Source organism: Manis pentadactyla, chromosome 1, assembly GCF_030020395.1.
Source record: "Manis pentadactyla isolate mManPen7 chromosome 1, mManPen7.hap1, whole genome shotgun sequence".
Classification (NCBI taxonomy): domain Eukaryota; kingdom Metazoa; phylum Chordata; class Mammalia; order Pholidota; family Manidae; genus Manis; species Manis pentadactyla.
Genome location: NC_080019.1, coordinates 181,403,282 through 181,424,438, shown reverse-complemented (window position 1 = coordinate 181,424,438; position 21,157 = coordinate 181,403,282). Strand labels below are relative to the sequence as shown.

General features: G+C 36.2%; 2 protein-coding genes across 4 annotated transcripts in view; one reads left to right on the top strand and one right to left on the bottom strand.

The window, feature by feature from the left end:
* PCYT1A (phosphate cytidylyltransferase 1A, choline) overlaps positions 1–21,157 on the top strand; it is a 47,822-nt gene that overhangs the window by 11,681 nt on the left and 14,984 nt on the right. For 2 of the 3 annotated variants that reach the window (XM_057503825.1, XM_057503827.1), the window contains exon 2: positions 8,364–8,490. In XM_057503825.1, coding sequence (XP_057359808.1) covers positions 8,374–8,490 — 117 coding nt within the window. In that variant the 5' untranslated portion in view covers positions 8,364–8,373. Of the gene's footprint in view, positions 1–8,328; positions 8,491–21,157 lie in introns of all 3 variants that reach the window. The other variant, XM_057503822.1, reaches the window with a different exon arrangement.
* SLC51A (solute carrier family 51 subunit alpha) overlaps positions 18,499–21,157 on the bottom strand; it is a 47,453-nt gene continuing 44,794 nt past the window's right edge. The window contains exon 9 of the mRNA XM_057503837.1: positions 18,499–19,144. Coding sequence (XP_057359820.1) covers positions 19,062–19,144 — 83 coding nt within the window. The 3' untranslated portion in view covers positions 18,499–19,061. The remainder of the gene's footprint in view (positions 19,145–21,157) is intronic.

Below are 21,157 nucleotides of genomic sequence, written 5' to 3'. Positions count from 1 at the left end.
TGTCCGTATTTAGAATCTGTGCTTGAATGGGAAATTGGAGTGACTAAGATGACTGACCAGGGACTGAATAGGTAGTGTTGGGAAGATCAGGCCTTACACATGCTGCATTCTGGCTGCCAGCTCCCAATGTCTCTTGTTATAACTTCTTTTGACAAACTTTTTTAGAGGATAAACCCATAAAGAAACAAGAAGTTTTGGCTCTTGCTAACAGGCTCATGAGGAGGGCTTGCTATTCTGTCAACTACTTTCATTCTGACTCATTTCAGCTTACTTACCGTGGGCGCTCTGGTGGAAGCCAGGATCTGTCTGCAAAGTATAAGGCAGATTCCCCACCTCCACCTTCCCAGCCCCATCACCTGCTGGACAAACAGATATTAAGGCAGCCTGTGTGTGTAGGTTTTGTTCTCCTCTTGAGTGTAGGTATGTAAAGCCACCTCCTTTTCCAGAGTCATCACTGCACCTTTGCTTGAATGGTGGTTGATTACACTGGTGCAGCTGTCGTAAACAGAGGTTTGGGAAGTGGTGTTCTTCGGCATTGGAGGTATTCAGTGGTTACTGGGCAACTGTGAATGTTGTAAAGGTGGTACAGTTTTAGGTACAGCCAAGTTTCAGTATAATGAAAATGCATTTATATCCTCAGTATGTTCTCTTCCTCCCACATACTTTTCTTGGTAGCAAAACTGATGTGTCCTGGCAGGCATCTGTTGGAACTTTAGGAAAACTGGGGGTGATTTTTCCATCATTTTAGACATTAGTTGTTAAAATTAATCTATATGTTTCATGGTGCATAAGTTAGTACATGTGAGGGAATGTGGGGATGGATAGTCTAAGAGCCAGTGAAAAATGAAAAACCTTGAAAGACCTGTAAAGTGAAAAATTTTAAATCGATACTGAAAATTAGTAGTAGTTCTAGAGGAAAGACATGGGGGTTAATCTCTGATTTCTAAATTCTTTTAGGATTATCATTATGGAGTTTCTGACCTTGGTGTTTTGTATCTCCTAAGAAAGTAGATAAGATACAGAAGTGTTTTACATTACCAAAAAATAGTTACCAAAAACTATTAGGTGTGTTTGTTTTAAATCCAAAAGATCTTAAGACTTCAGTGTAAGTTTAATATATTAAGTTCAGTTTAAAATAAAAATGTAAAGTATAATGTAAGACACAAAGTCATCTTTAGAAAATAAAAGAACTGTGTAAGAAGATAAGGAAAAATGCTTTTGATAGAATTGGCACTTTGTTGCCCTATCTTTGATATACTTACAAATTGACAAGTACTTGACCCCTTTCCATCAAAACAAATAGTAATGTATATAGGGCTTTTCCGAATTTTAAAGCAGTTTTCTATACTTAATACTTTTATTCAAATTGTGATTTAGTGCCTACTGTGTATCAGGGCTCTAGATAGGTATTGGATCCATCAATTATGATTTTTGTGGTTGCAAGTAATAAGAAACCCATCTTAACTGACTTAAGCCAAAAGAGGAATGTATTAGTTGGCACAGTTAGACAGCTCAGGATCTGGTTTCTGTCCATCATTGGTTTTGTTTTCTCTGTTGATTGTTTTGAAAAAGGTTCTCCTAATTATAGGATTGCCACTAGGTTGTTACTGGATGGTTTCTAGAACAATGTCTCCATTCAAAGAAAGAAGTGATAACCTTTGCTCAAGCATTCCTATCTGGTCAGTCCTGAGATTTGCTGACTGGACAAGCTTAGGTCACCAACACGGTCCTTCCCTCCTCCCTCCTTCCCGAGTCCATGGCCAGGGGAGAGTGACATGCTGATTGGTTTAGGTTTGGCACATTCAACCTGATGATAGGGCTGAGAGTGAAGCTCACACAGAGCAAATGAAAGTGAGTCTTAAAATAAAAATGGCCTCTTTTCAGCAGGAAGATTGATCAGTGGGAAGACAAACAGCAAATATCCCCTGCATCAAGGAGGTTATAGTCTGATTTCTCATTTCAGCCTTACCGTGACTTAGAAATTAAGTACATTTTATTAAGACCTTCCTTAATCACATGAAGAAACTCTTAAGGGCAAGGGACTTAGGGTACTGGGAAGAGCTAGAATTAAATCAGTTTATATGATGATTCCTGGCCTAGGGCTCTCTCTGCTCTTCTCTGGACCAAACTAGAACAAGCCCCTGGAATCCCTGAGCCTGCCATTGACTTGCCTGTGGGAAGGGAGCCCAATCTTTATTGTGTACCTGGCACTGTGTACCACATGGCCAGAGTGCAACTAGTGGTTTTGGTTAAATTCACATCTGACCATTTTATATATGAGGTAGTACAGTGTTGTCATTGAGCACACAGATCCTAGAGCAGAATGCCTGGGTTCAGGTCCTGTTTTTCCCTGTCTTAGGTATGTGACCTCAGTCAAATCATTTAACCTAGCTGTGCCTCAATTTCTCATCTGCAAAATAGGAATAATAGTATTACCTAACTCAACATACACAATTCACGTTGTGATGATTAAATTATTTAATATATGCAAAAGACATAACTTCCTGGCACATAGGAAGTAGTGTAACTGTTAGCTCTAATTATTAGCATTATTAGCATTATAATCTTTGAGACTGAACTACGATAGAGAAATGTGGGTGGTATGATAGTGCAGTGCAACTGGTTTACAGCTGATTGAAGACCCTATTCATTAAGAATTCTAGATAATATTCTCTGTTCTGCTTTCTAAAGATGAACTCTACTGTGTTTCACATTTTACTAATCTAAAGAGTATTAAGGGTGGATCTCAGTGAGGAGAGAGATCTCTAGTGGTATGTCACATTAGTATATGGTGCCATATACCTACCCTGATTCATATTGTCAGCAGTGATTTGGATGGAGATATAAAAACCATGCTTTTCAAATTTGTAAATTGTGTAATATTTTGATTCAAAGCTAATATGATATATGGCATTCAAGATTTGAAATAATTTTAATAGATAAGAACAAACAAAAAGATCACCCAGGACTATATAATAGGATGTAACAGCATTATAACCAATAAAATTAATAAATGTATCTCTACACAACCACTGATTGAATATCCTGTCTGTGCCAAAATGAAATGCCTTCTGAGGAAACCTAGTCCCTTTTCAGGTAACTCTTATTCCTGAAAAGGTTTTTATTATATGTAGTTGAAATTTGTGTCTGCATCTTCAAGCAGTGATCCATATTCTGTTGTCTAGACTTTCACAGAAAAAGTGTCTGCCTTATCCAACATGACAGGCATTCAAATACTGAGAGAGAGTTATCAGGTACCTTCTTGTACAGTGCAGAATGTACTGTACTGTATTGTATACTATAGTAGTTAAGAGAGTGTAGTCTGCAGCCAAGCAGACTGAATTGGATTCTTAGCTTCACCACTTACTAGTAGTGTCGCCTTATCTTCTGTGCTTCAGTTTCCTCATCTGTAAAATAGTGATAAAAATAATACACATGTTAAAGGGTTGTGAATGTTAAGAGAGCTTTCATATATTTAAAGTGTTTGGGCAAAAAGGTGTTAGGTAAGTGCATACTGTTAGTAGTCATAATATTTCTTTGTCATAGCTTAATATCAGACTCAAGATTTTTTGCTACAATAGTGCTTCTTAAATGGAGTAGGAATAGGGATGGGGGAGATGTAGCATACTTCATACTTTACTACGCTTTTACATTAAAAATATTTTTTGATAATAGTAATCATAGGGGAAAACTTGATAAAAATCTTTTTGGATATAGGGGATACACAGGAGACAGGCTTAAGGCAGATGATGACAACTACTATTACTAAAAATAATAGTAGCTAATACTTAGGAACACTTTCAGTGTGCCAGGCACTGAGCTAAGGCTTTACATGGATTACCCTATTTAAGCCTCATTTGTTAGAAGATGCAACTACTAGTTAAGTTAGAGAGATTAAAGAATTTGTCCAAGTTCTCGTAGCTAATTAGTGGTAGAGATGAGATTCATATGTAGGTAATCACATTTTAGGACCTGGCGTCCCACATATTATTACACTATGCTGATGGTGTGAGAAAGATTTTTACATTTCTCAAAATGGAGCATGGATAAAAATATTTAGAAATGCTGCCTTAGACATTTGATTAGAGGTGTTTATATAAGGCAAATGGAGAGATTTTGTTGAAAAGTGTTATATTCATCTGAAATGCAGGTAAAACATATTAGTATTACTATTATTTATGAAAGGGCTTTGTAACATGTTAATGATAATGAAAGTTGCCTTGATTCTTTCTGTTTGTGAATTTTACTTTAGTTTAAGTAGCTAGTCAGATAACTTTCTCTTGCTTTGAGTCCTCATTGTGATATTTTATGTTTTTTGTATAATTTCTTAATGTAGTGGAATAGATCCAGTGTCACAAAATCTGTTGACCCCAGACATCAATTTGGCTTTAAAATGCATTTTAAAACCACACTGGCAGTATTTTAACTCTTAGGAGGAGAGCCTTTGCTTCTTTTTAGTATGACAATGTCCACCATGTGTTTGGTAGGTTAGGTAGGATTATATGACAAGATGGTTCCATACTTCAAGAAGTATGCAGTTAAAAGGCAAAGCAAATTTTATGTTATATATTTTTTACCACAACATAAAAAAAAAAGCAAAGCAAAGTTGGAATGGGGAGGGAACTTGAGAATGATATATCTATTCATTATCTTAATTTTGATGATTTCAGTTATACAGATATGTTAAAACTCATTAAATTATACACTTTAAGTATGTACAATTTATTGTATGTCAACTATGCTTCTGTAAAGCTGTAAAAGTATAGCACACATACCCCACATATGCAGAGCAAAGACTTCCGAGAAGTTCCTATAAACATATCTTTGGATGTGTTAAGTATTTTTCATTAAACGTCAAGGAGTTTTAACTGGAAGTTATGGAAAATAACTTGTGAAGATATGACATGATATCCCCATGATTTATTATGGCACCCTTAAAATTCTGTTTTATATCATGAATGAAAAGTAGAGGTGCCTTTAAAATACCACCTATTTGTAATGTCAGAAGAGGAAGAAGCAGAGATTAAAGAATTCTTTATTGCTTAAATTGAAAGCTTATCAGGAAATCCTATCTGATAGGAAAAACTGTCTGATAGGAAAATCTACATATTTGTACAGCTGGTAAATCTCGCATCCTCTAAATCAAGCCAATAGCCACGTCAATTCTATTTGATTGGTCTTTGGACCTTGTTTACCTTTAAATAACTGTGACCTTTCATTCCATTGTTGAGTTAGTCTGGTCTGACTAAAGACTGCAAAACCTTAAGGGACCCATCCCATGGAGAGAATGCACATGACAGAAGGAAGCAACAGTGATCATGATGAGATAATTTCTGTTTAAAAATCTTGGGTTTTGGGGAGACAGCAGGATTATAGTGGTAAGGACTTTGGAATTAGACAAGTTTGAATTTAAATCCTGGTTCTCCCACTTAACTGCTACGTGATCTCTTTTGTAGGTTGCTTAACCTTCTTGATCCTTAGTTTTCTCACTTGTAAATTGAGACTAATAACACCTGCTTCCCAAGTTATGTAGATTAAATGAGAAAAATGTATATAAAGGGCCTGGTACTGGTCTGGCACATAGTAAATATTCAAAAAGGATAGCCATTACTATGACTTACTTCCTTGCAAGACATTGAGATTACTAAAATACACTTACTGGAATTTATGTATCATGTACACTGATTCAAAGAGTTAGGAAGGAGATTTTTTATTACGACGTCCTTAAAACTCTGTTTTTTATCATGTATATAAATTTCTAGAGACCCCAAAAAACAATCTTACATGAGGTCTAAGTGTATAGAAAATTGTTACAGAGCATTTTAATAATTAAAGTTTCTATTTAGAAAAAAACCTATAGAAAAGTTGTAAGAATATTAAAATGACTTTGCCCTACCTAGATTCATACATTGGTAATATTTTGTCATATTTGCTTTACCTTTTTTGTATGTAATATAATATACATTCTTTTTTTTTTTTCCCTGAACATAAGTTGCAGAGATCAGGACCCTTTTATCCCTAGATACTTCAGCATTTATCTACTAAAGACAAGGACAGTCTTTTACATAACAGAGTAATTGTCAAATCTGGGAAGTTTATTTTAACATTGATGGTTATTATTATCTGATACATCATCCATAGTCATATTTTACTGATTGTCCTAATGCCTATGCTTTATAACAAATATTCCCCCAATCTAGAATTGTGTATTACATTTAGTTGTCATTTCTTTGGTCTTTTTTAACCTAGAACAATCCCTCAGATTATTGTTTTTCATAATTGACATTTTTTGAAGAATACAGATCTGTTGTTTTGTATAATGTCCTTTAAATGAGGTTTATCTGTGTTCCTTATAAATCCACACAGTTAAGCATTTTTGGTAAGTAATGTATCCTCAGTGCCTTTCATCAGGGGGCATCATTGATGATATTAATTAACTTCGATAATTTAGCTTAGAGAGTTTTTCACTGTAAAGGTAACTCTTTACCCTTTGTAATTAGTAAGTAATCTATAGAGAAAGATTTCAGAACTGTGTAAATATCCTGTTCCTCAACAAACTTAAAACCTCAATCATTTTAGAATCCTAAGAGCATTTTTATATCATAAATATACTTTCCCCCAATGGTTTTAGAACCTCAGGAACATTTTTATATTGAAAACATGTGGTTTCCTCACCTTGATTGAAGCCTTCTTGGGAAAATAGTTTTTCCTTTAAAAATTATGTTATAGTACTTTGTACACAGTAAGTACTCAATATTATTGACAACCTGACCTTAAGCTGCCTGACATCAGATTACTGATTACATTTCTTGGAATGGATTTTTTCTTCCTGTCCTTAGAAGAATTTAACAGATACTTAGAGCAAAGTCCTGTTTTATGCAAATTAGAAACAGTCATAAATTAGTTGGATTGATTAGGCATTCTTAGCAGGCCTCTCAGACCAGTGAGATAAGAGTAGTAATACTGACCTCTAGATATTTTGAAAGAATAATTCATAATAATAATGAAGAAAAGCTCTGATCATCACTGGAAAAACTTGGTTAAAATGTATAGTACCCTTTTTCCATTTTAATTTGCATTTGTGATGAAAGGGAATTTCTAGGTAGTGTTCGTCTTTCACTTTAGATTCTGACATTTTTTCATATCAGCCTAATACTTAGCCATGACTCATGGGGTGTCACCTGCATTCTCTAAGAATAAGGACATGTTTCTTGTAGATCTTGTCACATTGCCACTTGGAATTTAGCTGGAGGGAAGAAAGTAAGGCACAATTGCAGTTTAGATGAACATTTATTCAGAAGGGCTTATTAGAGGCAGTGAGACAGAGTAGAATGTCCTCAGTTTGTCTGGCATTTGTTTTGTTTTCTACCTCTTCTCTGAGGATCTTTTTTACACCTTTCACTGTACCATATCTTGGACAGAGATGGCAGTTGATCACTAAAGTTCCACTAGCCCCAGTTTCTGACTGATGCCTAAAATTTCATCATTATCAAAAATTTATTTGAGCTAATTATGCTATCCAAGAAAAATGCAGATATCCTTGAGGGGGGTTGCAAGGGAGCACAAACCAGCATCTAAACATTAACATCACAAATATTCAGAACTTTCCTGTGGTAGCTAGTTGCTAGAAGCGCTCTGCTAAATGAGACAGTTTTAAGTTTTCCTTGGGGTAGGAGAAGCTTGGGTGGGGTTTTGACAGTTGGTGACTGAACAAGCTTAAGGTGCTACGACTCTGAAAGAGGAAGGGGGAATGAGTATTGGAAAAAATAAGGAAGGACATTTAAAAGATGGAGTCACTTTACAATTTTCATGAATTTAACCTAGTGAAGTGATCTCTGAAATCAACAGAACATTTAGAGTTAAGGAATCCATGCTTGGTTTAATCAGGAATTGGTGATAGCCATCCCTATAAAAAAGTCTTTTTTCCCCAAAGTCTCATTTTGCAATGAAGACATTCCTTTCACATTTCCTTGTACCTGTCATACCTCCAAGGTGTCCCATGACACAAGGGGTAGTGGTAAAGTCTGTATGACTAACTTTCTCTGCCAAGTTATTCCAGTCTTTTGCATGCAGTCAAGATATGGAATTAACAGTTAGAATACAGGCTGCATTGGTCAGGAGTAATCTCCAAGGGCAGGTGATTGATTGTGGCCATTGTTCCACAGAGAAGCATTTCAGTGTTCCTACCAGAACTTGTGGTTTATTGTTGTTTTTGCCAGATTCAGCTGGCTCATCTTTGTGAGAGGTGTTGTACAGAATCTATCTTTTGTTGAGTGCATTGTTGTTAACATCTGAAATACTGGTGACAAATTTTTTTCCCGCCCCCAGTGAGAAAAAAAATCTTTTTCACTTTCTATGGCCAGTTGAAAGAAGATGGATGCACAGAGTTCAGCCAAAGTCAACACAAGGAAGAGGAGGAAAGAGGCACCTGGACCTAATGGGGCAACAGAGGAAGATGGAATTCATTCCAAAATGCCACGCTGTGCAGTTGTAAGGAAATGTTTTATTTGTTGAACACTTAAACCTGGCAGGGGGAGGGTAGGAACTGATACATAATTGATGATATCAGTGTTACAAGTCTTCTTAAATAATGGAAAGAAAGAATAGTGTGTCTAGTAACTATGTTTACAGTTGCTGGAAATCTTATACTTTCTTATGAGATTATAGTTCATAGCTCAGTTGTAAGAGCTTTGTATTAAGATTAGAAAAAGAATGTTAGGAAAATTTGGAGTTTGTGTGTACATTAGGCTAAGGATCAAATTCAAACTAAAGAAAAAGAGAAATTGAGGCTCTAGGTAGTGAGTGATCCAATCTTGCTATTATCTCATGTTTTCCATGTCTTAATGTCTTTTGTCCTTTATCATTCTTCCACTCTATTACTGGTTATGTGTTAGGTGGGAACCTTTTGCTATTACAGCCTATCTTTCGTTCCTTTATCTCTGGGATGTTATCTTTGTATTTCCTAACTACTGCCAAGCCGTTGATGAAATACCTCATTTCAGACTGGTCACCTATCTCAGGTTGGTACCCATCTTAAAGCTTCTCCTAAAAAAACACATCAAAGAACACTAGTACACAACTGAAGTTACTATTGATATATAGTATTATTATGAAATCCATGTTTTAAAATCCCAGTGACAGAAATGTGGGCTTCTGTATTTTCTTTGCCTATGTTGACCTTTAGTCTTTAATTGCAGTTTCCATTGGTTAGTTCTGGAGCCTCATAGCCCAAAGGGGAAAGCATTTATTTGTACTCTGACACAACTAATAGTTGTTCCAAACCACTGCTCTATCTTCAGCAGTAAAATCAATTGGACTTCACAAATAGAAGGCATATGCTCCAGGCCTGATATTAATGATATTGGTGAGGGCAAGGGTATTAGTTTCCTACTGTGGTTGTAACAAATCACCACAAATTTAGTGGCCTAAAAACACTACAGATAAATTATATTAGATTTTTGAAGACCAGAAGTCTGAAGTGGGTCTCAGAGGGCTAAAATCACAGTGTTGGCACGGCTGGAGATTGTAGGGCAGAATCTGTTTCCTTGTCTTTTCCAGCTTCTAGAAGCAGCCCACATTGCTTTGCTCATGGTGCCAGCCAGTAATTGCATCATTCTGACTGCTGCTTCTGTCATCACATCTCTTGGATCTGCTTCTCTTGCTTCTCTCATTCACTTTTAAAGACCCGTGTGATTACATTGGACATACCTGAATAATACAGGATAATCCCCCCATCTCAGAATCCTTTAATTTAATCACAACTGCAAAGCCTCTCTTGCCCTTTTAGGCAACACAGTGACAGGTTCTGGAGAATAAGATGCAGACATCTTTAGGGGTCCATTACTCTGCATACCACAGCCGGTAAACTCAGGTAATGACTCAGCAGTCAACAAAACAGGGCCTCATTCATTTCTGAATGTCTCTTAAAGAATTCAGGTTAAGGAGATGGTGGTGGGCATCAAATCAGCAGTCTCACTTGGAGCAGGGACAAGTCATAACCAAGTCTGTGATGCTCTCAGCCAGTCACCATAGCCAGGAATACAGCAAAGGAGGCTAGTCTTAGTGGAGTGGGTTCTGAATAGACCTAAATTTCTTGGTCTTGGGGAGCTGAGGAAACTCAATGCTTTAAATTATTTTGCTTCATGTATTCAGATCAGTTGAGTGACTTGCTGCCTATTTCACATTCCTCTTTGGAACACACTGGCTATTTAGTATGGGCTAATGGTCACAGATTCACTCACCCAACAGGCTGGACTGACCCTAATGTAGAGCATCTACTAATGTCATCTCTGCTGTATACCTGTACTTTCTACGTCTGAACCCCTTTAAACTCTGTAGCAAAAGCAAATAAGATTTTTTCTTTATAACAGCTTTATTATTATTATATAATCAATCAATTTAAACTGTACAATCCAGTGGTTTTTAATATATTCACAGAGTTGTGCAAGCATCACCACAACCAATTTTAGAATTTTTTAATTAATTAATTTTTAATCAAAGTACAGGTGATAAACAATCATTCTTTATTTTTTTTATTATTGATCTACACTCTTATGAAGGTTTCACATGAAAAAACAATGTGGTTACTACATTAACCCATATTATCATGTCACCCCCATACCCCATTGCAGTCACTACCCATTAGTATAGTAAGATGCCACAGAGTCACTGTTTGCCTTTTCTGTGCTACACTGTCTTCCCCAGGATCCCCCCTACACCATGGGTGCCAATCATAATACCCCTCAATCCCCTTCTCCCTCCCTGCCCACCCACCCTCCCATAACCATCCCATTTAGTAACCGCTAGTCCCTTCTCGGAGTCTGAGTCTGTTGCTGTTTGTTCCTTCGGTTTTGCTTCGTTGTTATACTCCACAAATGAGGGAAATCATTTGGCACTTGTCTTTCTCTGCCTGACTTACTTCATTGAGCATAATATCTTCCAGCTCCATCCATGTTGTTGCAAATGATAGTATTTGTTTCTTTCTTATGGCTGAATAGTATTCCATTGTGTATATGTACCACATCTTCTTTATCCATTCATCTACTGATGGACACTTAGGTTGCTTCCATATCTTCACTATTGTAAATAGTGCTGCAGTAAACATAAGGATGCATATGTCTTTCTGAATCTGAGAAATTACATTCTTTGGGTAAATTCCTAGGAGTGGAATTCCCAGATCAAATGGTATTTCTATTTTTAGTTTTTAGAGGAACCTCCATATTGCTTTCCACAGTGGTTGAACTAAGTTACATTCCCACCAGCAGTGTAGGAGGGTTCCCCTTTCTCCACATCCTCGCCAGCATCTGTTGTTCTTAGTCTTTTTGATACTGGCCATCCTAACTGGTGTGAGGTGATATCTCATTGTGGTTTTTATTTGCATTTCCCTGATAATTAGTGATGTGGAACATCTTTTCATGTGCCTGTTGGCCATCTGAATTTCTTCTTTGGAGAAGTGTCTGTTCATATCCTCCACCCATTTTTTAATCAGGTTATTTGCTTTTTGGGTGTTGAGGCATGTGAGTTCTTTATATATTTTGGATGTGAACCCCTTGTCAGATATGTCATTTACAAACATATTCTCCCATATTGTAGGATGCCCTTTTGTTCTGATGATAGTGTCTTTTTCTGTACAGAAGCTTTTTAATTTGACGTAGTCCCATGTGTTCATTTTTGCTTTTGTTTTCCTTTCTTGAGGAGATGCATTCAGGAAGAAGTTGCTCATGTTTATATTCAGGAGATTTTTGCCTATGTTGTCTTCTAAGAGTTTTATGGTTTCATGACTTACATTCAGGTCTTTGATCCATTTTGAGTTTACTTTTGTGTGTGGGGATAGACAATAATCCAGTTTCATTCTCTTGCATGTAGCTGTCCAGTTTTGCCAACACCAGTTGTTAAAGAGGCTGTCATTTCCCCATTGTATGTCCATGGCTCCTTTATCATATATTAATTGACCATATATGGTTGGGTTTATATCAGGGCTCTCTAGTCTGTTCCATTGGTCTATGGGTCTGTTCTTGTGCCAGTACCAAATTGTCTTGATTACTGTAGCTTTGTAGTAGAGCTTGACGTCGGGGAGTATAATCCCCCCAGCTTTATTCTTCCTTCTCAGGATTGCTTTGGCTATTCGGGGTAGTTGATATACAATCTCATATTAGTTTCAAGTATACAGCACAATGGTTCAACAGTTTACCCATATTATTAAGTCCTTATCCCCACCAGTGCAGTTATTGTCAATATAGGAAGATGTTACAGGATCATTAGCTAAATTCTCCATGGTATACTATCATCCCTGTGATCAACTTATACTATGATTGAGAATTTTTGTGCCCCTTTATCCACCCCAGCCCCTCCCCCTTGGCAACCACCAGTCACTTACCAGTGTCTATGAGTCTACTGCTATTCTGTCCTTTTTGTTTTGTTTTGTTTTTATATTCCACAAATAAGTAAAGTCATATGGTATTTGTCTTTCTCCATCTGGCTTATTTTGCTGAGCATAATACCCTCTGGGTCCATCCATGTTGTCACAAATGGCAGGATTTCCAATTTTAGAATATTATCACCCCAAAAAGAAGCCCCATACGCATTAGCCATCACTCTCCATTTCCTCCTAACCTCCCTGGCCTCTGGAAACCACTAATCTATTTTCAGTTTGTATAGATTTGCCTATTCTAGACATTACATACAAATGGCATCATACAATAAGTGGCCTTCCATGGCTAGCTTTTTTTCACTGACAATGTTTTCAAGATTCATTAATGTTGTAGTATGTATCAGTACTTCATTTCTTTTTATGGACAAATAGCATTCCATCATATAACACATCCCAGATTTTATTTGTCCATTCATTTGTTGACACTTGGGTTGAGCAAATGAGATTTTATTACACTCTTACAGTGTGCTAGCATGCCAGTAGGTAATAAGAGTGTAAAGATAAACAAAATCTTCCCTTGGGGAGAAATGAGCATAATGTAGAGCCTTATAGCTCAGAACTCATTGTCTTAGAAAAGTGCTTTCCTTGTAAGTGGGGAAAGGAAAAGGAAAGGTCCACCAAATACTAGGTAACTGAGTTTGTGGGTCAGGATGAAATGAATAGAAGACAAGAGTTGAGGAAAAATTAAGGGATAACTTTATGGCTACTTTGTCCATAAATATAAGCAATTGACTGATACAAATGTTCCTAAAGGTACAATCAAAAGGACCACAAAAACATTTACAAAGGATAAGATAGTCTATCTTAATATTTATCATATGTATGAATAAGTCACAAAGCACCCGAACTCTGGGGAAAATTGGCCATGTTCTGCCCTAGAGATAGATCTCACAATCGCATTTCATCCAGCATATATTGAGAATCTCTGTGTGCTAGTTGCTATGATACCAGCAAAGATGAAAAGATGACTTTGCCCTTAAGAAACTTAAAATAGGGGAAAGAGACAAATAATTAAAATACAGAATGAAAAGGGCCAAATAGAAGGAAGTTAGAGGTACAATGGCTATCTAGAGGAGCACCAGATTAACTTGACCTGAGGTGGGGGACAGTGGTTTTGGAAAAGCTTCACTGAGATTATTTCTCAGCTGAACTTTGAAGGATAAATAGGAATTCAAGAAATGGACAAGAGAAAGAGTACAAGTTCAGAAGTGTGAAATAATAGTGTGGTTAGCAAACTGTACATAATGTTATGGAGTTTAAAATTCAGAATAAGAATCTATGATAGATAAGGTAAAAAAGGCCTGATCACCACAGATCTTGTGTGCTGTGCTAAGTTTGAGTTTGAACTTTATTCTGTAGGTAGTATAATCAGATTTACAATTTAGACAGTCGTCCTTTTTGCTTTGGGAAGGGTGGGGTAGGAATAGACAGAAGCCAGAGGACTAGTTGTAAGATTGTTCAAATGATCCAGGTTGGAGTTAGTGAGGGCAAAACAGTAAATACACAGAGTAGAAGAAACTTTTAAGTTTTTAAGAGGCAAATAGACAATTTTGGAAATTATCAGGATACTGATATGACAAGTATTAAAGATGACTCCTTGGAAAGGGGAACCCTCCTACACTGCTGGTGGGAATGTAAGCTAGTTCAACCATTGTGGAAAGCAATATGGAGGTTCCTCAAAAAACTAAAAATAGAAATACCATTTGACCCAGGAATCCCACTCCTTGGAATATACCCAAAGAATACAACTTCTCAGATTCAAAAAGACATATGCACCCCTATGTTTATCGCAGCACTTTTTACAATAGCCAAGATATGGAAGCAACCTAAGTGTCCATCAGTAGATGAATGGATAAAGAAGAGGTGGTACATATACACCATGGAATACTATTCAGCCATAAGAAAGAAACAAATCCTACCATTTGCAACAACATGGATGGAGCTGGAGGACATTATGCTCAGTGAAATAAGCCAGGTGGAGAAAGACAAATGCCAAATGATTTCCCTCATTTTTGGAGTATAATAATAAAGCAAAACTGAAGGAACAAAATGGTAGCAGACCAGAGACTCCAAGAACAAACTAGTGGTTACCAAAGGGGAGGGGTGTGGGAGGGTGCGTGGGGAGGGAGGGAGAAGGGGATTGAGGGGTATTATGTTTAGTACACATGGTGTGGGGGATCACGGGGAGAACAGTGTATCACAGAGAAGGGACATAGTGGATCTCTGGCAACTTGCTGCACTGACGGACAGTGACTGCATTGGGGTATGGGTGGGGACTTGATAACAAAGTAACCACATTGTTTTTTCATGTGAAACCTTCATAAGAGTGTATATCAATCATACCTTAATAAAAAATGTAAAGAAAAACATAAGCTAATGGCAAAATTAAACTTTCAGAGAAAAAAAAAAGATGACTCCTTGGTTTCAGTCTTAGTGTAGATGTAGCGCTTCACACTCAGTTAAGAAATACAGGAGGAACAGCTGGTTTAGAAGGAAGACTGTCCTAAGTTTAATTTAGTACAAGCCCAGCTTAGAAGGTCTGTAGGCATCCAAGTGGTAGTTGGGTAGATAAGCTCATTGTTTAGATGCATTGAAATGACAGGAAGAGTCAGGGAGAATTATTCCTTTTCTTTAACAGATCCTCAGTGGGTGGAATCTTTCTGCCCTGTTCCTTCTCCCTACTTTCTCACACCACATGGTTTTCTGCTTGACCGCATAGCCTTTCCCCTGGCATTACTGAAATAATTTGGATCTCAGGAGAACCTGTTACCATTTATGTAGAATGTTTGGGTAAAAGTGAAATGTTTCTCTGTGGCATTCTGAAACTTTTTGATGAAAAATATTAAGAATACTGGGAGGCCAATATTAATTTCTAGTCTTAGATTATATGAATTATCTCCATTTCTCTATATAAGGATACCAAAATCTCTTCTCTTTCTCTAGAACTTTGAAGAATAGTGACTTAATGATGTGAATGTAATCAGAAAAGAAGTTTTTATGAAAGCAGTATTTCATTTAGAAGGTCATTTATAATTTGGGGGATGAAGATCATTATTAGTTATATTTTTTGGTATTATAATTTGTGTAGATTTAGAGACTTTATATAGCATTTAGAAGCTCACCTCTTATATTAATACAATTTGGTTCATTTTGTTGGCATAAGGAAACTTGTGTTCCACAGAATGGAAGAGAAAATGAGCTGACATTGTTGATGAACTGAATTTGTTGAGTGCCTACTATATATGAAACAATGTCCTGGTTACTTCACATATGTTACTTTATTTAATCTTCATAGTAACCTTGTAGGGCAGATGTTATTATCTTTCATGTTGTAGAAGATGAAATGAAAGCTTTAGAAGCTTGCTATGATTTTACAACTGTTAAATAAGAGAGCTGGGATTTAGATCTAAGTTTCTTCAAGTCCTAAACCCATGCCTTTTCATTTATATACCACTACCAGATAGTCAAAAGACTTGAAAGCAGTATTATGCTGTGGGATTCCCTTGATGTTAAAATGAAGGAGGTATGCTATAGGTAGAAATACTTAGTCCTACTTTTATAAACCTCAGCTCCTAGAGACACTGCTCCCTAATTGAGAAGAAAATAAGAGAGCATTTGAAAAAATACTACTTAATCTAACTGGAGGCAACCTTAGGTAAAGATTTTGCGGATCTGTTGTAGCTGAAGAACCTTGGGTTTCATTCTCTATACTTAGGAAGAATTGACTCAGTACAAACCCTAGCCAGAAGGGACAGCTGCATTTGCCTTCTACCTTGGAATATGCACCGTATGCAAGGAAGACTGAAGAAACAGAGTTATGAAAGATAGGAAACTTAATGTATCTTTTCAAATTAAGATAAAATTCTCATAACATAAAATTCACCATTTTAAAGTGTAAAGTTCACTGATTTTTAGTATATTTACAATGTTGTGCAACTGTCACCACTATCTAATTCCAGAACATTTTCATCACTGCAAAAGGAACTCTGCATCCATTAGCAATCATACGACATTACCCTCTTCCTCTACTCCCTGGCAACTGCTAGTCTGCTTTCTGTCTCCAGGGATTTGCCTGTTCTGGACATTTCTTATAAATGGGATCATACAATATGTGACCTTTTATGTTTGGCTTCTTTTATTTAACATGTTTTCAAGGTCTGTCCAGGCAGTAGCATGTATCAATACTTCATTCCTTCTTATATTTGAAATATTCCACATGGGCATATAATTTTGTTTATCTGTTCATCATTTGGTAGACATTTGGGTTGTTTTTGGCTATTATGAATAATGCTCTGGTATGGACATTATTCATGAACACTTTTTTAAAAAATATTTTTTCATTCTCTTGATTATATACCTAGTAGTGTAACTTCTGTAACACTTGGTATTGTCATTTTTCTCTTATTTTAGCTTTTATTGTTACCCTCAATTTTAGCTACTCTCATTCGTGTGAAGAACTCTTACACTGTCATGTAATTTGCAGTGCCTCCATGACTAACAAGATGGTTCATATGGTATTCTGTGTTTAACATCTTGAAGAACTGTTTTCCAAAGCAGTGTACCAGTTTACATCCACAGCAGCAGTGTATAAAATGCCAGCTTCTCCACATCCTTGCCAACACTGTTATGGCCTTTTTGCTTATAGCCATCCTAGTGGTGTGAAACGGTATCTCATCATGGTTTTGACTTATTAATATTGTTGAGCATCTTTTCATATGCTTTTTGCCCATTAGTATATCTTCTTTGGAGAAATGTCTAGATTCCTTTGTCCCCTTAACTCTTCACTTCCCTCTTCTGCCTCCCTTCCATTCACCAGGCCCTAACCCTGAATCTTTCATAGTTTCTGTTAAATCTTTGATTCCCTGCCTTGACCTATTAACTTGGCCTTCTAAAGATAAAAGTTTCTAGCTTGATCTGGGCTGAATATAGTACTCAGTAGTTCTGTTAGTTATTTGCTAATGGTCTAATTCATTTCCCACAACAGCTATCCGAAATATTTTCTACTTCCCTCAAGCTTTCAGTGTCATTCCAACCTCCTGTTCTTCATAGGTCACACCGCTAAACTGAGAAAAGTGAGGGCATCAGATGTAAGTTCGTACTTCTTCCTTCCTTTACACCTAACATTGCCCTTTTACTACTTTTCCTTTCTTCTGCTTTTAGAAAAATGTGATCCTTCTTATTTTAGGGCTACTACCTTCTGCCTGCTCTCCTTTGAGGCCATTCCCTGACATTCCTCTGGACTGTTCCCTCCTTAGTTATCTGTACTTCCCTTTTTCAGTACTTTCCATCTCTTTGGCTCCTTTTCCTCTGTCTTAGATATGTTCATATTGCGTCAACTTTTTTAAAAAACTGCACTTTATCCTTCTGCTCCCTCTAAGTACCTGTTTTTCTCTTTCCCTTTTATAGCCACACATCTCTAATGAGACATTATCACTAATCTGTTTCCTTGTCTTCCAATTTTCTTACAGGCACTGTTGTTCTAACTTTTACTAATATATTCTAGAAGGTCTCTAATAGTCATTTGAATGTCCAAATTTGAAGGCTTTTCTCAGATCTCATTTTCTTCTATTTCAATTCCTTGTTTTAAAAAACTTCTCTATTCCTGCTAATGGTACCACAATCTTATTTTCTTCAAAAACTCAGTTGTAAACTCCTCTTTCTCAAGTGACAATATTTTTTTCTTTTTCATGTCTTACCTGTACTTCCTTTACAAAATCTGTCACTGTACTCCTGCTGCAACATTAAATGGAAAAATCCTTAAGTCCATATTTTCTTCCCATAATAACCTCTGAACTGATATTTTTCTGACTATGCAAAATAACCAGTGGTGTCCTGGTAAACTGGCTCACTGGGAGGGAAAAAACTCTGATATATAGTATTTGCTGATGTCTGTGGCTGATTTCAAGCTACCAATGATCTAATAACCAGGCCACAAAATTCCTGAATATTTAACAACCAACTCCAGCACACCATTGATAATAACTCTAAGATAAGACAGTAAAGCTGGTCTTTTATCTACATGTACTATTGTTACTAAGTATAATTTTTTCTATGTGTTTCATATTTTAAAAATATTTTATGAATATAAAATATGTATATAAATGATTTTATTGAGATATAACTCATATACCATTATAATTCATATATCCATTTAAAATGACATTTGGACATTCAAATGACACATATCCATTTATAATTCAGTGGTTTTAGAATATTCAGATTTGTGCAACTGTCTTCATAACCCATTTTAGGACATTTTCACCGTCCCAAAGAGAAACCCTGTAGCCATTAGCAGTCACTCCCCATTTTTTCCCCAACCCTCCTAACCCAACATAACTACTAGTCTAGTTTCTGTCTATAAATATTCCTATTCTGAACATTACATATAAATAGATCAGACAATAAATAGTCTTTTGAGGTTGGCTTCTTTCACTTAGCATAATGTTTTCAGGGTTCATCCACATTGTAGTATGTGTGAGTACTTTATGGTCAAATGGCATTTGTTTCATGAGGTATAACTTACATACAGTAGAATGCAGAAGACTTAAGCATGCAGCTCAACACATGTTTGCATATGTATACATCCATGTAATCACCAGTACTTGGAGGGGACTCCCTCATGCCCCTGCTGTCAGTGTCCTCTCTCTGCAGGTTTCCTCCTTGTCCTCTGGCTTCTATTCACTTCACCACAGATTGACTTTGCCTGTTTTTGACCTTCATGTAGATGGAATCATAAAAGATATATTATTTTGTGAATAGCATGTACTTTTAAAAACACAAATTACCGATAAGCAACTCCTTGAGTACTAACTTCTAGAGGACAAGTTTTCTTTAATCTGTAGGGAAATGTCTAATAACTTCAGAAAATTGTATATTTGGATCCTAGGTCTAGTCTTCTCTATAAAATAATGTTCTAAGAAAGGACAACACAAACACACACATCCTAAAAGTGAATATTTTTGCTTATCTATAGCTTTAGCATATCTTAAACTAAGCTTAACTTTATATAAGGTATTTTTTAAAAAGTAAATGTTTTCATTTAAAAACTTTATGTTAAAAATCTACGTTATCTGATTATAAAATAATGTCTTCCCAGTCTCTGGTCGCAGCCCAATCATGATGTGATCTGTTTAGAATGTAAAATTCTAAGTGAACATTACTACAGCCAAAAGAAATTTAAAATATTTTAAGGGAACATTATGAAAAACTTCACTCCAAACAATTTCCCAGAAAGAGACAAATTACTAAAACTAACCCAATATGAAATAGAAAATCCCAATAGACCTATCCCAAGTAAAAAAATTGAATTAGTTTTAAAAAATCTTCTGCAAAGACAAGTTCAGGCTCAGATGGCTTCATTGGTGAATTCTAGCAAATACTTTAAGGAAGAATTAATACCAATGCTATACAACATTTTAAGAAAATAGAGGAGAAGAAACACTTCCTAACCCATTTTATGAGGCTAGATATCAAAGCCAGGCAAAAACAGCACAAGAAAAGAAAACTATAGTTCAAAATCCCTCACAAACTTAAAAGCAAAAATCCTTGACAAATTCAATCCAGGAATGTATAAAATGATTTATACAACATGACCTAGAGGGATTTCACTCAGGATGCAAGTTTGGTTTAATGTCCTAAAACCAATTAATCTAACACACCATAGTTAATAAAATAAAAGATAAAACCAAAATGTAATTGTTTTATAAATGCAGAAAAATCATGTGACAAAATCCAACACCCATTCATTATAAAAACTCAACAAACCACAAAAAGAAGGGAGAATATTCAACCTGATAGAGGGCATCTATTAAAAACCTACAGCTAACATAATAGTTAATGGTAAAAGATTGTATGCTTCCCCACTAAGATTGGGAACAAAGCAAGGACATTTGGCCTTGCCACTGCTATTCACCATTGTCCTAGAGCTATTGCACTAGCTGTCCCTAGTGCAATAAGGGACAATGAAGTTAAAGACATCCAGATTGGAAAGGAGTAAATAAACTGTCTTAATTCATAGACAACATCATCTCCTATGTAGAAAAGGTTGAGGAATCTACCAGTCTATCAAACATTCTGGTAAAACTAATAATTGAATTTAGTAAAGTTAGAGGACATATGATCGATGTATAAAATCAAACTGAAATTCCAGAAGCAGATATCTACAAATCAATTGCATTTCAATATACTGGCAAGGAATAATCCAAAATAAAATAAAGAAAACAGGTCCATTCACAATAGCAACAAACAGAATGAAACACTTAGGAATGAATTTAACAAAAACCATTAAGTAAGTATTTCACGGATAGAAGACGAGCACACACGCATTCTTATTTCAGTTTTGCTTCTGAGTAATTATAGACAATTCATATAACTTCTCTGAACCTCATTTTCCACTTCTTGCTTCATAGGGCTGTTATGAGCATTAGAACATATTTACAGTATAAAGCATTATGCAGGGATAATCATACTTAATAAAGCACACATATGTTTGCCTCTCCAGCCTCCTAGTTGAAGTGGTATGAAAATGCACTTATGAACCTTGGCAATTTTGCCACATAAACAGGGTTAGCTGCTCTGCCATGGGACAGAGGAGCCATTATTCTGGGCCCAGTTAGTTGGGATTCTGCTTAGATTCCCAGCCACCTTGTTCATGAAGTCACCAGCAAGACATTTGATGCCACAATTTACCCATTTAGTAATAGGTTACAATTTCCACTTGTCATTTTT